We start from the raw sequence: 18,347 nt of genomic DNA, 5'->3' as shown, positions 1-18,347 counted from the left end.
GAACAGGTGGAGGCCCTTCAGGCAGCCCGAGACACGAGGGCGGGCGAGGTGGAGCGCCGCGGCGGCGGCGGCGACGGCGTGGTGGGGGCGGCGGCGGCGGCGAGTCGCGCGGCGGTGCGCGCGCACATGACGCAGCGGCGCGCGCCCAGGTAGGCGCCGGGCCCGGGGCCGACGCCGGCGCCGCCGATGCCCAGGAGCAGCGGCCCGGCCCGCGAGCAGCGGTCCCGGGCGCGGCGGGCCTAGGCGCTCACGTAGAACTCGCGCCGCTTGCGGCACTTCTCGCGCACGATGTAGCACAGCGCCATCGAAATGAGCACCGCGATCGTCACGCCCATGCCGATGCTCACCCATATGATGGCCTCGTTGATGCCCGAGTGGCTGCGGCCTGCAACACGGCACGTCGCATTCTACATCCAATGCAGTGGTCTCACTGACAGGGAAACGAGTGCGTAATTTACGAAAGAAACAGTAGCTGCACTTCAGTATTTGACAGAAAGGATCTTAGTAGTCACTGAGACATCAGAGCTTGAGGTGACCATTATAGCACCCACTGTTATACTAGGTGCAACTAAATTCCCTTTACAGACTATACTTTCACCAATCCCTGGTAGACCAACCTCCGCCCCAGCAACACCCGCCAGTAGGCCTTCTTTAGATGCCACAGCTCTCGTAAATCGAGGGTTTCACGCCCATAGGCAGTAGTCGATTACCTTCAAGTCGGGAGAATGTGCAAGCCAAGCAATGTGGTCATCACGATCTATCAACTATTGTCCAAATCGCTGGTCCATACGACCTAAGACCATACGTGAAAAATGAGGTGTTGCACCGTTGTGCTAGAACGACCTGCTTTTACACACATGCTATGGCACATCTTCCTAAAGCCCATGCAGTATACCATCAAGGAATTGCAAGTACGTGGTACCTGTAAGAAGTGGTGAAAGAAGGTTTGGCCCAGTCGCACGTCCAACCAGGAGAACTTCTCATATGTTCAGACTGTATCGTTCCTAAAATCCACAGAGATGGCAGCACGTGGATATTAATTACCACATACACGACCGTTTTGGAAACTGAGAGCACTATCCCAAGTGCACTTCGCTTCATCCATGGAATGGATCCACCATGGGAAGCTGCGCTCGTCCTCACATCCGTGCAAGAACCCACTGCAGAAGTGGGCTCGTGACGCAGAAGTCTGTGACTGCCTTCCGTTTACCTTCTATGGGTTTACAGGCGCAGCTGCTGCTCGTACAGAACACATGGTACAGTTTGATCATCCACATTCCGTCTACTTACTACATTTCTGGTACTCGCCACTGCACGGACTACATCCTCTTCAAACTCAGGTATGCGAAAAGAAGAGGTGCTAAGGATTCTGGCGATGTGTAAAACTCTCTGCATACATCTGACAAGCAACCCTCCCATTTCACTGATCTTCGCTCTACATTAACATCACATCCTGAACACTTTTAAAGTATTTATTAAGAAGCCCGGTTTCCGTACGACTGTGATCCATCGTTGTATACGACATGATACAAAGCACAGATGGTGGAGATTGTAAAGTTGAAGATGTGTAACTTTTCCATATGTGTGCACTTGTTAATTGTATTTGATTACACCTTCTGTAAAACTATTACACTGTCAATTTCTTTCTGTCCTTACAGATCTGAAGATGGTAACACAGTGTTACCGAAACTGGTCATCTAAATAAATACTTTACTAGCCATCTTGGCTGCTTGGAATTTTTATGGAGTTCATTATACCACAGATCGCCCCCAATTTGAGAATGTCAGGAATATAAACGTCATGTCTGCTGATTCCGCAAACCTGTGGTTCACTATAGTCAAAAGCAACATACTAAAAACGAAATCTACACACAGCTTATATTTTTTACTCTACTGAATGATTACTAGCGTACCGTAGTGCAATATAAACAAAGCCCATGACCACAACAGCAACTCTGTTCCCTTTGGCCGTATCACAAACTCAACTGAATGGCACGTAAACAAACCACTAGTGGACATGAACAGGTGATCGTGAATGATGTATTTAATATCCTAGTCAGTGGAACCGAAAATGCAGGAGATTTAAAAGTGTATTGTGATATTTTGCATTTAGCGGGAAAACAGAACACTTCTTGGCAGTAGTTCCTATGCTAAACTTAACCGTCTTGTTCCTCACTAGAAGTCCTCAAAGTGTGCAATGGAAGTTTAGTTACAGCCTGTATTAACAGAAAAACTGATATTATGATCATATCCATAAGTGAGGACTAATAGTGAGCTAAAACTGGTAGTTGTAATAACTGACACGGTGCCACGGAAGGAAGCGAACGATGATAATGGTTTAACATCACGTCTACAACGGATGGAGGACACTGGCTCGGAAGGGGAAATGAATGGGGATAGAAAATGAACTGACTTTCTGTTTTCGCCATTGTCAAATGTCTAACAGTCAAATGTTTCACCACTCTCCCACTCCACTGATTATGTAGGCTTGGAATATAAGATGTGTTAAACTTCTCCAGTGATGGACTTGAACAGCAGAAGTTTCTGAACGACTTGTTAGGAATCTCAGGCATCCATCTTCTAATTTTTCATAGCAAAATTAAATGGATATGATGGTTTCATTTTCCTCATAATGTAAGTTGGGCATCAGTTTATGGAAATGACGATACTCCATAATCAGGAGAGGCACAGAGTGAAATATATGAAGTGCTCAAAGAAAACTGATGGCTCAAATGGAAGAACCGAAGAAATATTTTAAAACTCAGTTAAAAAGTCCTGACCACAATAAAATATTTATTGGCAGTGGTGACCAGTTTCTGTCAAAATGTGACCACCATCAGACCATATACAGTATGGAGCAGGTGGTGCCTGTTGATGGGATAGCTATCTGGGATCCACGAATGTCAGTTGCCACGATTCCAGCTTCATTAACCACCACCGCCTGCTCCGTGGTGTGTATTACATTACATTACATTAATACTTGTTCCACAGATCGTGTAGATCACGAATACGACATTTTGTAATGATGTGGAACATGTCAGAATAACATAATGCTTCTTCAGATGATATAATTAATTTGTTTAAATTACTACATCATATCTACAAGTTCATCTACTGAGTAGAAGGAGTTGTCATTCAGAAATTCTTTTAATTTTTTAACGTGTGATTGGCTATCTGTTAGACTTTTAATGCTATTTAGTAAATGAACAAAGACCTTTTTGGCAGCATAGTTCACTCCTTTCTCTGCCAAAGTTCGATTAATCTAGAATAATGCAGACCATCCTTTGTTCTAATATTGTAGCTATGCACTTTGCTGCTATTTTTGAACTGGGATGCATTTTTAATAACAAATTTCATAATTGAATATGTGTTTTGAAGGTACTGTGAATATCCCTAGTTCCTTAAATAGATGTCTGCAAGGTGCCCTTGGGTGGGCTGCAGCTGTTGTTCTGATTAAATAAAGGCTTTTGTGCAATGAATTCTTTTTATTTTAATGAAAGCAGTGAATGAAAATAGGCATAGTAGGCTAATTTACTGATATGTTTATCATCAACCCTAATAGCATAAGTAGCGGAACTCAAACATTTCAGCAGGTCATCAATGTGTTTCTTCCAATTCAATTTCTCAGCAATGCACACACCCAAAAATTTTAAATATTCTGCCTCAGCAACAAACGTCTGTTCAAAGTCTATACTTCTTAAAGGTGTTAACCTGTTTACTTTAAAGAACTGTAGATAGTGTGTTTTCGCAGAATTTACTAAGTGACCATTTGCAGAGAACCATTTAATAACTTTCTGAAAGATATTATTTACGGTTTCCTCATCTAACTCTTGTTTTTGGGGTGTGATGCTACACTTATATCATCAACAAAAACAAGTAGCTTTGCATCTCTATGAATACAATGAGGCAAGTCATTCATATATATTACGAACAAAAAGGGTCTCAAGATTGAATCCTCCCAGTTAGAGGACTATTTGTATTGTTAATTTCAACCTTTTGCGTTCTCCCAGTTGAATATGAATTAAACCATTCGTGCACTCTCCCAGTCATACCACAATAGTCAGGCTTATCCAGACGAATTTAATGATTCAAATAGTTAAGAGCCTCTGAGAGACCACAAAAAATTCCGGCTGTTTGATGTTCGGTTATTCAGAGCATTTAGTATTTGACCAGTGATGGTATGTATAGCGTTTTCTGTTGAGAAGCCTTTCTGAAAACCAATCTGCCATATTGTTAGTACTTAATTTTTACAAACATGTGAAGCTACTCCAGAATTCATTACTTTTCAAGACTTTTGGATAAGCTGTCAGAAGTGAGAAGAATCTAAATACAAATTTAAACTGCAGATTCCTTTCAAAGCCTCTGTGACAAACTGGTAATCACTGTACCAGTTTTATTACGTAAATGGGTTATTACCAATACCTTTAGGTTTCGTCTTTGTACAGGAAACTTAAAAATGCAAGCTCGACATCTGCAAATGTCGTGTAATAAATTCTACTTTAACAGTGAATTTTCCTGCTAGTTGACAATGAGATCTAAGCTCACTTTTTCCGAGGTATGATGTGGTGAGGCCTTCTTCATTGAACTGAAGTGAATAACATGGTGCTGTGAATCATTGATATGGTTGAGATTTAGTACAAATGTTAATCTTTCCGAAGAAGAAAAGCTCTATTTCTATTCTTGGCTCCGTGTTATGAATTTATTAATCAAACTTACACAAAAATATTTTGTCTGAAGTAAGTCATGATGGCTTTAAACGGTTACGAAATAGTATTTCATGTGAATTGTGAAGGCAGTATACCCAGTTTTTACAGACTCAGTTTCAAGGACATCTCCATATGAGGAGCAAACACTAGTCATAAAATAACGAAACAGTACACACTATAAAATTATTGTTTGTTTCTCGTTTTGCACTTCTCCTGTATCTACAATTAGATCTGCAAGAGACCTTATGGGTTGTAACGTACATAAATTATCACTGAGTTGGTGTTATAGAGTAGTGCTCATTACATTGAAAAACTTTCGGTTCAGAACTTCCTCCGCACCAAACTAAGGAAACCATTAACGATACTGAAATATTGATTATTTTGTAAAATGTGAGTTTTGCAACAGAAAATTTCATACAACTCTATAAACAGCGATTGCCAACGTCTTATTATGAATTTTCAGTTGTCGTAATGCTCCTAGTCTGATTCTAACCATGTGAAATATAACTGGATTCTATATTCGATGTCCTGTCTGTATATGTTTTCCTCTGGTGTTAGTTTTCGGTAATGCTCTTAATGTTATCATAGACTGTTTTATTATGTAAATGATATGAGTATAAAAAAGAAGTAAGTGACTCTTGTTTAACGTGATCTGGATGTTTTCATTGTCACATTTCGTCTTTTGTCCTTTTATTACCATGACCTCGACGGTATATGAGATGGAAGTTACGTCGCGTACAGTGAATTTTGAACAGCTACGTCCTACCCATCATGCGTGTATGCCATTGGTCGCACGCTTGAAATGTAGGTCAATATTTCCTCTGTAATGTTTCTACAGTTCCTTACGTATTCTCTACTTCCCTAATGCTCAGGATCAGTATATATGTCACGTTGCATTCATTGCTGATGCCTTTCACTTCCAAACAATGGGCAGAAACCAGCTTTATTGGTTCAGATGGCTTTGAGCACAATGCGACTTAACTTCTGAGGTCATCAGTCGCCTAGAACTTAGAACTAACTAAACCTAACTAACCTAAGGACATCACACACATCCATGCCCGAAGCAGGATTCGAACCTGCGACCGTAGCGGTCGCTCGGTTCCAGACTATAGCGCCTAGAACCGCACGACAACTCCGGCCGGTCCAGCTTTATTCATACGTTTTTAGATATCTTTGTCTTTGTTAAGCTTGACATCCCACGTGCCCAGAGTAAGATTTTCACTCTGCAGTGGAGTGTACGCTGATATGAAACTTCCTGGCAGATTAAAACTGTGTGCCGGACCGAGACTCGAACTCGGGACCTATGCCTTTCTCGGGCAAGTGCTCTACCATCTGTGCTACCCAAGCACGACTCACGCCCCGTCCTCACAACTTTACATCTGCCAGTACCTCGTCTCCTACCTTCCAAACTTCACGGAAGCTTTCCTGCGAACCCTGCAGAATCAGCACTCCTGGAAGAAAGAATATTGCGGGGACATGGCTAAGCCACAGCCTGGGCGATGTTTCCAGAATGAGATTTTCACCCTGCAGCGGAGTGTACGCTGATATGAAACTTCCAGACAGATTAAAACTGTCTGCCGGACCGAGACTCGATCTCGGGACCTTTGCAAAATGCCGCCACACAGTTTTAATCTGGCAGGAAGTTTCATACCACGTACCATTTGCACTTTTGACTTTCGGGTTAACTCAATAGAATACTTGTCAATTCTAAAATAAATTTTGTTAGCTTTTCGGGCGCTGCAATATGTCTTTCTTCGTGATTTCATTACGTAATATTTATTTGACACACATGGTAAATTTCAGGCATTTTTTTGCGCTTTGAACTTGTGCAGTAATACAACATTTCTTCACAAGCTGGGTTATAGCTTACCATCTGTTCCCGTAGCTGACGTCATAGACTGTTCCTCGAGTGCTGTAGAAATCGTCTCATCTATCATGATGCACCATGTCTAATTTCTGAGTTTTACACAGATCTTTGTAACGCGAGCAGTTACAACCGTTAAACTTCATAATAAATTTCTTATTTTATCATTGGATACATTATTTCATACTTAGGACGCTCCCCAACCTTTCTTAATCAAAAATCCCGCCCAGTTTACCTTATGTCGCGGTCTTAGCATCGCTCTCTAGTGCCTCCCATTGTATGTCATCTTTCTGCCTGATAAAAACACTGTCAATAACCATGCCAGTATGTTGAGGTTTTAGTTTAGTGTCCCTAATGTCATGGAATCCACACGGATACGCTTATTGGATTGTTGCTCATTCAGCCCTACGGCCTCGACACATTTATTGGTAATAGGGTGAGTGATGGGTATGGGAGTAACAAAACGTGGCCGAGAGGGAGTTGTTGGTTATTCATACCACTGGAGAGCCCAGTTTTTATCATTCCTTACAAATGTGTCTCGTTTTCACTCATTGTACTTATATTATATACGAGTTTTTTCTCGTAGTGCGCCACCGCAATGTTCGTCCCGATGTCATGTTTTATTTATTTGGCGATTTACCCTCTTCAGCGGTTTGATTTGGCTACGAACATTGGCGGCCTCTTGGTGCATTCTTTGCCACTGTTGCGAGTTAAATTTTGATTTTATTTTTCTGTTTCAATACCTTACATAAGATCTAAAAAAAATTAAAAAGTTCTTAAAAATTCTCGGAAAAACTTAAAAGTTTGTAAAAGATTGTAATAGTATTTTGATCATACGTATTACATGGGATACTTTCCTTCTTATGTAGTTCACCTGAGAATGCTGTTTTAATGCAGAAGAATCTGGTGTGATAGTACAGAAATCTCCAATTACAGTTGTCGTGCCGTTCAGTTTACTTGCATTCATACTACGTTTTAGCGTACTACATATTTCAATATTTCATTGCTCACTGTGATTTCCTTCACGCAATCTATTTCTTTAGTAATTAAGTGCTATTGAAGGGTTTACCTCATGTCAAATCAACTACATCCACTTCCTGTACGTCTTTTAAATACGTAGTGCATCACTTGAAGCTTGTACCGCAAATATTCCGGAAATGGATAGGACTGATGATGTACGGTTTCCACAGAATGGATTCGTAGTCAGCAGCTCTTATTGTAAGCCAGTCAACTCATTCTAATAATACAAATAAAATGTATTTTTGTGCAGTCATACACTTTTCTCAATGGAACAACGAGTACTGTTATTAACGAACTAAATCAGGGTAAATTAGAATATCAGTGGCGTTTGTTGGAGGGTTCTAGTGTGAGCAGTTTACGAGATATCGTAATTTGCGAAAGTTCCCACAATGACACTTGTACAATGTCTGTGATAGCAACACTAACGAACAAAGTGCATACACTACTTACGTGGATTATGACTAGTAACGAGGCAATTGACCATCACAGGTTGATTACAAAATCAACACCTGCAGCGGCGATACCCGCTTCAATTCTGATATGGAACGCCTGCTGCACACGTGCTAGCATTTCAACGGAGATTTCCGAGCTGGTTGCAGTAATACGTACTTGTATATCATTGGTTGTGATGTTCTAGACAGCGGCCAAGGTACAAGTCCTCTGCATCCAATCCAATGATTTGGAAGCAGTTTGTGAAGACATGCTGTAGTACTTCCTGCACTATGGGCTGGCCAGTCATTATGTTGGTAACTCATGTTCCACCCAGTTTGCAGAAGAACGTCTTGTAGGATCCGTGGAAGATGGCCTGTTAGGAGGTTGAGATACTTATGCACGTTCAGTGTTCCGTCTATGAAAAAGGGGCTTTAGAGCTGATGGTTCACTACTCCACGTCGGACGTTGACACCCACGGACGCTGACGAAGGCAACAGACGTGACAAAGCCAACGTGGATTGTCAGCAGACCAGATGTGCATGTTTCGGCGGTTTACTTGCCGTGATTGGTAAACGTCTGCCTTATTGCCCCTGTACAGAAGCTAACAGGATTCTCATAAACATCTCCATCCAACTCTTGATGGACAGAGATTTGGTAAGGATGGAACCTATGTCGATGGAGAATGTGTAGAACACTTTCCTGACTCATGCCCCTTCCTGATGCAATTGCATGGGAGCTAACATGTGGAACAACGACGACAGCAGGAAGAACGTTAATTTCCCACTCATCTGTCGTCACTCATTTCCTTCTGTTACGCTGGCTAAGTGTTATACTACCACTCCCACGTAACTGGTTGAAGAGGCTGATAAATAATTGCCGAGCTGCTTCACGTCTATTGATATATCTTGTCGCATACACCGCACAAGAACCAAGTACATTCTTTTTACATTCTCTGTACACCATGAGCATGTTGGATTTTACATGCCCTATTAACTTCTATCGTCCACTCAGGACCTACTCCTTGGACTATCACACAGTAAATGACAAGCAAGTCGCAATGCACTCAGGGAGCACACAAGCACACCGTATGCAAGCATAACAACATAGTATGTAGCAACTACACTGGTTGAACGACATAAATAAGTGTCGGTTTGAAAACTCTCCAAAATACGATACCTCGTAAACGACTCGCACTGGAATCCTGCAACCAACACCATTAGCATACTAATTTTCCTTACTTTTAGCTTATTAATGCCAATAGGCATTGTTCCATTAAAAAAATTGTATGCTTGCATTAAAAATACACATTCTAAGTACCATTACAATCTGTTTATTGACTAACAATACGAATTCCCGACTATCAATCCATTCCGTGAAAACCACACAACAATAGCACTTTGCATGTCCGCAACATTCTTGGTGCAAGTTTTAGGAGATTCGCTGTGTTTACTCTTTATACTGCACATTGCTTCTAATCCCTCTATTTTGCTGTTGGTATGTAACTAAACTAAGCAAGAAAACCGTAAATCTCTTTACGAAAATAATGGAATATAGAATCTGAATTTGAATCTCCATGAATTAACACGTGCTGCTGAAACTCTCTCTCAAACTTTCTTTTGTATGTATGTCTGTTAGGCATATCACTAGCTGGAAGAACATCTTGGAATCGGTTATTCAGTGAAAAAGACACAATAAACATAGGTAATAGTACTCGAATTTGATTTTATACAAACACATTTCCTTTAATAACATGTTTTATTAGGTTGTTTAAATCGCCGAATACCTCATGTGTTTAGATGTTGGTCTTAGGTGTGATTCCTGCATCCGAAAGGAAAGACACAAATCCTTTCGCGTTACTCGCTTGACAGGTCCGCCATAAAATCGTTGACCGCTAGCGGGATGAACATTAATCCCCTCGAGATCCGCCCATCCGCTAGACTTGCTGGAGCCAGGGGCAGTCAAAGCTACTGCTGCATTCATCGTCCTCTTACCACTGTACTTGGTGTGATCAGATTTAGGAAGCGAGAAGTTGCGGGATGCTAGAGGAACACGTGCCACTGTTTCGTCGGCTTTGTACGCCCAGCAGTATTCTGTTGCCTGAGAAAGTAATGGAAGCAGCCATCGTACACTATATGAAAAGATGGAAGACGTATGAGAAGCGACAGGAAGTGTCTAAGGTGGTTTTTTAGACGGCGAGATGAAATCCATTTGTGGAGCAAGATTAAAATCGTCACTGATAAAATGGGAGGCACTAAGAAACGTGAATTAGCCATTACCCTTCGTACAACGACATATCGCTCCTGACAAATGACAGAAAAATGGATTAATGTAGATGTCCAGGAACGTACAAAAGAGATGAAAGAAAATAATTAGAAAGGACTGAAACAAGAAGTTGGCATATAATGTCACTCTCATCCAAAATTCTCTTTAACAATTAGAGGGGAAGACATGCAATGGAATGAACACCTTAAATATTTAGGGGTTTGTATGGATCGAAAATTAAACGTGCAAACCCACATAAATAAATGTGCCGAGAAGGCAAAAAGTAGGATCAGCGCACTGAAAAGATCAGCTTGTAGTAAATGGGGACGTTCAAGCACAGTGCACAACACAACGTAAGAAACCTACATAAGACCAATTACAACCTATGGTAGCGAACACTTGCTACAGCTACTACATGAAACATCAACTGATTAGAAGAAATCCAGAACCAAACATTAAGAGTTATAACTAGTGGAGTAAAAACAAAAGCTTTATTGTTAATGACAATTATAGTTGGATTAGAATCTACTGACATAAGTATTTAAAAGTCGACATTGCTGCAGTATCAGAAACTGATTCGTCTATCCAAAATAAGTTTACTGTCTAAAATATGAATTCGCCTAAGAATAATAGCAGACAGTTGAAAACACAAATTAGTTTCATCCAAAAAGGTAGAAGACATAAGATTACAAAATCAACAGTCGAAAGGTGACACTTAAAAATTTATTTTCCCACTCCCTCCAATTCTGCTTCCTCGGTTGCAATACTAGCTAGACATAATGGTTAATTATAAGAATGTGAAACAGATGAGTTAATTAAGAGAGCTACAGCTTAGGAAACTAAAGATCTGATACAGGCTGAAAATCACTGACTGCACGTCTGCACACGCGGTTCATTGACTGAAAAAGGAGGAAACGTTGGAGTAGGAATATACAGCAAGATTTTCTCTTTCTGTCTAACTTTACGACCGCACACTCAAATTTTTAAGGTGAATTTAAAACCGTCAGAACTGCCAAAAATCAGGTAAATAAGCATTTACATACATTCGACAAAGTGGCTACATTTTGTAATGCCAGGGCAGCAACATCGACAGTTATCAACACAAAAATCGTTCAAGTTAAAGAAGTTTCAGATGTAATTAAATATAAACAACAGAAGAACAAGACACTAGGAATTTAGTGGATACCATCAGCCTGTCGGCAAGACGGTAATGAAAAAGCAGCTTTTATAGTCAAAAAGGGGAGAAAAATTAGAATAGAGAAACTAACATGTCGTACTTTACAATGAAGCGCGCTGTTAACACTTCTAGAAGAATTGAAACGATCCCTAAAATATTTTGTGGGGGGAAAAGATCTGAAGAAACCTCAAGGATAACTCAGTAGTGTCTGATCGACCAAGGACCGAAGATGTAACCATATGTATTCTCTGTCACAAGATTGATCCATGAACAAGAAGCATTTAACAGAGTGAACAAAATTAAGTTATTAATTCAGAATTAACAACATATCACAGTGTAGCACGAAACCGAAAGACAATAAATGAAGTACCAGAACACCCAAAATAATAATAATTATTGTGCGTATGATGTCGCTCACTCCTGACTTGGCAAGTCCTCTGCTCTGTCATTTGGCATTGAACTAGCAACCATGATCAGCAGTCACGAACCAAAGTGAAGTGCCAAACAGTAAGCATCCCCTCCCTGACCTTTTACAATGGCCTTCCAGTGGGCAATAATACCTGGCATCCTGCACCATAAGGGACTCCCTCTGTCCTTATCCAGACTAACTGACCCCGAAGTGACCAATTAGAAACTTGTGCTATTTACTGGAGGCCACGGAATTCTACACTCCACTGCTTGACAAACATTTCCAAAGCACAGACAACTGCATTCTTGCACCCATTAATTACCTTCTGCCAATCATTATCTACCACACCGACTAAGAATCTTGAAATATATTGGTCAATTTATAAATTCACATTTCAATTGAGAATATTTATAAATGATTCCTTACTCATTTTTAAAGCACGTGATTTCTTACTAGCTAGTTTTCCTTCGAGTAGATTTGATTGTTGTCTTCGTAGAAAAACCCTAACTAAAGTTTTAACGTTGAAATCTAAATCACTTCGAATATATGGGATGTCACAGGAAAGGTATTCGCTACACATTTTCGAACGAGGAACTGGATATAGTTGACTATTGTGGAACAGAGGATTCGTAGTTTATCCTCTTTTGTTTGGAAATTATATTTTTAGTCTCGTTATGTCATTACAGCCAAGATAAGGAAACAATGAGGATTTTGTTAGTCTGCCTTGCTCTGCATAATGATACTTATAGTTCCTAGAGGCGTCTACGTGATTTCATCCCACACAGATTGACAATATTTTGGAAATTTACATTCGTTACGTATTCCAAAAATTATTTCAGAGGTGCTGGCTATTTTTGGGTTGTTATTACACTTAAACACTTCCAGTACTTCGATAAATACATACACTCAATAATACTGTAACCCATCTTGGTTCCTTCTATTTTCCATTTCATTACTGTGTGTCATTAACATGTTACCTGTTTCTGACAGTCTTACAAAACGCTTCCCCTATTAACGACCATTCCTATTCTCTGTCGTTACTGGTGATAATAAATGATGACTTTATGGTAACACAAGGAAAATACATGAGTGGTTGTGCTCAATGGAAGCAGGAATGCCCTGTACAAACACCTGCGTGCATCCACAAAAAACAATACTATGTATCTGGTGAATCGCCGATGGTGTGGAGTACTACAAATAGCTTCCCGAGGTGTAACCTTCAATCAACAACTCAGTCGTCTTGCAGACGCATTTCCAGCACAACAACCTGGAAGACTGCGTGAAGTTATGCTACTCCACAACAATACCGGAATGCTCTCTGATAGACTGACAGAAAACACTACACAGGAAATGCGTTTCCAGCACAACCTGGAAGACTGCGTGAAGTTATGCTACTCCACAACAATACCGGAATGCTCTCTGATACACTGACAGAAAACACTACGGTAGCGTTCTCGCTTCCCACGCCCAGGTTCCCGGGTTCGATTCCCGGCGGGGTCAGGGATTTTCTCTGCCTCGCGATGATTGGGTGTTGTGCGATGTCCTTAGGTTAGTTAGGTTTAAGTAGTTCTAAGTTCTAGGGCACTGATGACCATAGATGTTAAGTCCCATAGTGCTCAGAGCCATTTTTGAAAACATTACACAGGAAATGGGCTGGGAAGTCAATCTGCACCCACCTTATTCACCTGACCTTGGGTCCTCAGATTTTCACGTTTTCTGCTCTCTATTGAACAACCTTCAAGGAGCATCCTTACCGTATGGAAATATGCTCCGAAGGTAGTTCGACGTGTTTTTTGCCTCAAAATCGCATTATTTGTGCAGTCGTGCAGGGTTGGCTGTCTGTTATAAATAGTGAAGGAGAATATGTTGTTGATGACCAAAGTCTATGTTACGTGTATCTCCTGTGTCCTTATGGAAAAGCGATACGAATTTATGCACCAACTTAACTCACTAGCCTGTCAATAACAATCTCACATTGAAACGATACAAATGGATATCTGTGATTATGCCACTATCTAAAATATTAGAATATCAGACTGCAGTGGCCTCTGTTGTCGATATAAGACTATGTGAGACGCTTAGCATCCACGTTGGTAAGTAATACATAAAGTCCAATTTCTATCTGTGCACTACATGGCAGAGCTTTTGCATGGCTACATTTCGTATTACTTTTAAGTCTTTGGACAGATGGTTGTCAAACTTTTTTGACACATACTCATACTATTTCATAACCCAGTAAATTATAACTGCATGTATATGAAACAAATAAAGTGTCGCTTTTAAATTAAAATAAACTACAGTTTTTGGTAGAAATCTGGTCCAGTGGCCGTTACAAAGAATTTATGGTGAAAATATTGCCTTTATGGCAAATCTTCGACAATATAACATACATAAGAGTTTGATTTATGAGTATGCTTGTTCTCTTTCATGACAAAGAAAAGGTAAATACCATAAAAATATAAACATATGTTTAAAAAATTAAGGAATTTTAACCAATATGAACACTATATACGAAAGGCATGCAAGAAGTCAAATACGTTAACTAAAGAAGTATATAATAGATTTCTGCCATTATTATTTCGAAGTGTATTAAATTGAAAGACACACTGAAAAAGAGTAAGATTCATGTCAGTTACCAACATTTACATATCAGTATCTAAAATGAAGGATTTCTGTGAAATGGAAAAACAGCAACAACTGAAGATTAGGCTTAGTCAGGAGACATAAAAAGAAAATATTGAGGGTCGTTTAGAATATGGGAAATATTTGGAAACAAATTAGAGAGAGGACAATTGTCAGACGTGCTGAAGTGCTAAAACACATTCTGTACAGAACACAGACGTGCCATGCTACAGGCTAGACACATAGATGCTACACAATGATTGCTATAGGATCATCTGGAAAAGGAAATATATTACAACAAAACTTTTAATCATTTGGTTATGATCTTAGGCATCTAATTTAATAAAACACATAGTTACATGTTAATACATCTTCATCATTCAAACAATTTATTGATGAGTCAAGTGTATTGAATTATTCACATGAAACCATGTGAACTTTATTTAGTAGAACAAAGTTTGGCAAGTTTCGTTGGTGGCATGGTATTTGTCTGAGAATTTACTATATATAGTCATTTCGTTTCTTAGATATATTGGTGATAAACTAAAGGATTTCTTACACTGGATTCAATAAGTGCTAGTATTCTGCACAAATAGTTGAACAACTCGAAATACTTTTGGTAAATGTTAGTCAAATGTAAACCAAACTTAGGTGACAGCCATTAATTGTAACTGTAATACAAAAAAGTATGTTTTTACGAAAATAGTCGGGAGAGTAAAGTTGGCATCATACGAAGTGGACACTGTGGACTGATAACCAACGTCTAGAAGTGTAGTAGTTTTGCAGTTAACCAGACAAAGTGTGTCAGAATGTCTGTTATTGACAGAACTATCATGTTTTCATTGAGATGTTTCCTGTGGCATGTATATTATCAACTTCATTTTAAGTCGTGATTTATGCATGCTCTGTCATTAGAAGTTGCTTTTTTTAACATAGATCTTTAACAGCTTCAAGGATTTCTGGAAATGGAAGAGAATCACATAAAACCAAAACACACCAATGAAAAAGTTACTTGATATACATATAAATAACAGCATAACAGGGACAAATGAGGCGCTTCTTTCCTGTGTACCAGTGATAGCGCTATGTAGCTACAAATTCTTAAGTATAGTCGGAAAAATGATAACTATTCTGGATCACGGCAAATTCAAGGACCATCCACATACACTGTATATTAAGAACTGAAATTTTCGGTTTATGAAGTCGTTTCATTCACTGAAATCTCTTTTGTTCACATTTCTGATGTTATTGCGGAAACTGCATGGGTTCTTAGAATCTGATTTACTTTAGAAGAATTTCTCATATTCCACTTTTTAGTAAATCACTGTTTTCAATAGTATTTCATTTCTCAGCATGTGAACATATAACTATATGCTGAACACTATACAGAATATTAACGGATTTGGGAGTGGATTATTAGACAACATTGCTAAAGTATTGTACATTTGCATAGGCCCTGAACTGGAATGAAATCATTCAACCTCAAACAAAAGAATCTGCTTCAAGTTAGTAACTTCTATGAAGCATCATTTATTAAGTTCAGATTAGTTAAGGAAACCACACTAAGGTAACAAAAGAAATTCGTAAAAATATATGATAGCAAAAATGATGAAAAAACCAAAAAATAGTTCCTCTACAAGAGTTACAATATTTTTGAAAAAATGTGGTATAGTGGGTTTCACAGTTGCTGAAAGTTAAATAGCACTCAGTTTTAAAAAAGCAAAAGTTTACAGTAAGCGTCATGCAGAGAGCTCAATTTATTTCAGTAGCACTGATATTTAACTCAATTAATTAAACTTTACTCTGAAAATTAGTTAAATTCTTGTTAGTGGTCGTAGATTACTTTTTACTTTTCATCTTAGTGACCCCTTATGCTCTGAGTTTTCTCTCTTCCAGTGTTATCCCCAACCAGAGGAAAATTATTCTTTTTGTGGTGGAGGCACTAATGTTCCAAAACTCGGATATAAAATTCTGCGCTGGAGTCAAACTGTTACTACTGACTTGAATCTTCATTTTATTAAATTTATTTAAAATGTGTATAATTTTTAGTCAGTATAAGTATAGGAGAATTCGCAGCACAGTTCCTTAGAAGAGCTTTTAAAAGTCGTTGAGATAAAAGTGGATTGCAGCAAAAGCTTTAGGGGACTTGGCCTAAGTCCCAAGGCAGAGAGAGCAAGCAACCGGGTTTGCGGCACAGAATTTGCCCCGGTTATGCGTTATTTATAAAGTCACTTATCTGGAGGCCAGGCGCTAGCACGTGCTAGCACGCCTGACCTCTACCGGAGGAGCTGCGCAACTCGACGATGGACGCCATTGTAGGCTCAGCGACTCACCATCTGAAACAGGAAACAATCAGCTGTACTAACTAACACGACACTCACTGCCAGGCGCTGGGAGCCACAGCTGGTTCAAGTGGCGCGGACACGCCCACTGATACAAACACCGTGGTGCAGCCACAGTGAGCAGAAGCAATCTAGAATGCAAGCAGTTTTATTCCGAAGGCGGAAAGAGTTTACTATGCCTCCAAAGCTATTTACCAACAAGGGAACCTTGTACAAAATGCTGCAGAGTATATGAAAATAACAATACTGCAGAGAAGGAAACAAGAATAGTTCTGAAATTCTTTCTATGAATAGCGTGCATTTCAAAATTCATCAGTTGCTGCTCAAAAAGGGAAATGCAAAATAAATCACTACGATTCATCATTTTAAAAATAAGATTAAAATCTGAAATATTTTCGTGGACAATGCTCTTACAGACTGGAATTATCTGCGTAAATAAAGAATTTTACCAGCAGTTCAAGACGGTAATACGACATTGTTCAAAGAATTCTGTACTATCTGTTAATCGATTTTATTTAAAGGAGGTGAACTAGGACGTTGGCTTCATTACTGCCGCCAGTAATTTTGATAAATTTAACGTAAAATGATCTATGTTACATGTAAATGTTGCAATTATGGGCGAGGTAGTACCTGCGTAATTTTCAAACGGAACATGAAAGACAGATGATTATTGCATAATTAATTTCTCTAGATAAGCCCGCGTCAGAAACATCAGTAAAATGGACGATGCCTATACTTCACGATTCATAGTTTCATTAATGAGTATGCTCTTGAAGTGTCACGCTTCACTTAAAAATGATACTGATTTTATGTGAGCTGAACTGTTATGATGTACTTATAACCCTTGTGGGGATATGAGGAATGAACGAGTAGCAGGTAAAATTTCGGGATGCTGAATGAGCCTCCCGATTCTTCGCCTTCGAGACCATACGAAACAGCTACCACGCAGAAGACAAAATTACAGTCTCATATTAGAACAAAGAACTGACATAAAGCGTATATTTTGTTAGTAGTTATTAAAGTGCCCTTCAACCTGTTCGTTGTGTCATCGTGTACGGAAATTCATATTCGTTGTTAATTTCTTCGTATGTCAGTCGTTAGATGAGTGATTTTGTCACTGGCTGGAATAGAGTAGTGTCTACCAATTATCTTGTGAAGGTTGCACTCGAGAAAGGAAGGTCTAAGAGAGTTTTGAGGAGTGTTTGCTGGTGACGGAAAAGTGTGACAGCCCGTGAGTCGAGCCCTGACCCGCTGCTGTCGTGGGCAGCCTCCTTAACCAGTAACGCCACTCTATCATGTATTAGAGCCCTTCTAAGATTGACTGATGACCACAGTGCCATTTGACCCTTCTAAGATTGGCATTGCATTGAGGAGCTTGGCTTATCATAGGGGTATACACCCATTAAAAATTCACGAGTATGAAATATATCTGATGAATGCGTATAAAGTTATGAAATCAGTGATGTGGAATGATATTAGTGAAATCTTTGAGAACTGCTAAATCTGCGACGTAA

At 39.5% G+C, this 18,347-nt stretch overlaps 1 protein-coding gene across 1 annotated transcript in view; it reads right to left on the bottom strand.

The window, feature by feature from the left end:
• Positions 1–239: 239 nt before the first annotated feature.
• Positions 240–18,347, bottom strand: part of LOC124596511 — a 208,244-nt gene continuing 190,136 nt past the window's right edge. The window contains exon 3 of the mRNA XM_047135676.1: positions 240–385. Within this exon, the coding sequence (XP_046991632.1) occupies positions 240–385 (146 nt within the window). The remainder of the gene's footprint in view (positions 386–18,347) is intronic.

Source organism: Schistocerca americana, chromosome 2 (genome assembly GCF_021461395.2).
Source record: "Schistocerca americana isolate TAMUIC-IGC-003095 chromosome 2, iqSchAmer2.1, whole genome shotgun sequence".
Taxonomy (NCBI): Eukaryota; Metazoa; Arthropoda; class Insecta; order Orthoptera; family Acrididae; genus Schistocerca; species Schistocerca americana.
Note: the sequence above shows the minus strand (reverse complement) of the source record. Positions and strands in the feature narration are given on the sequence as shown.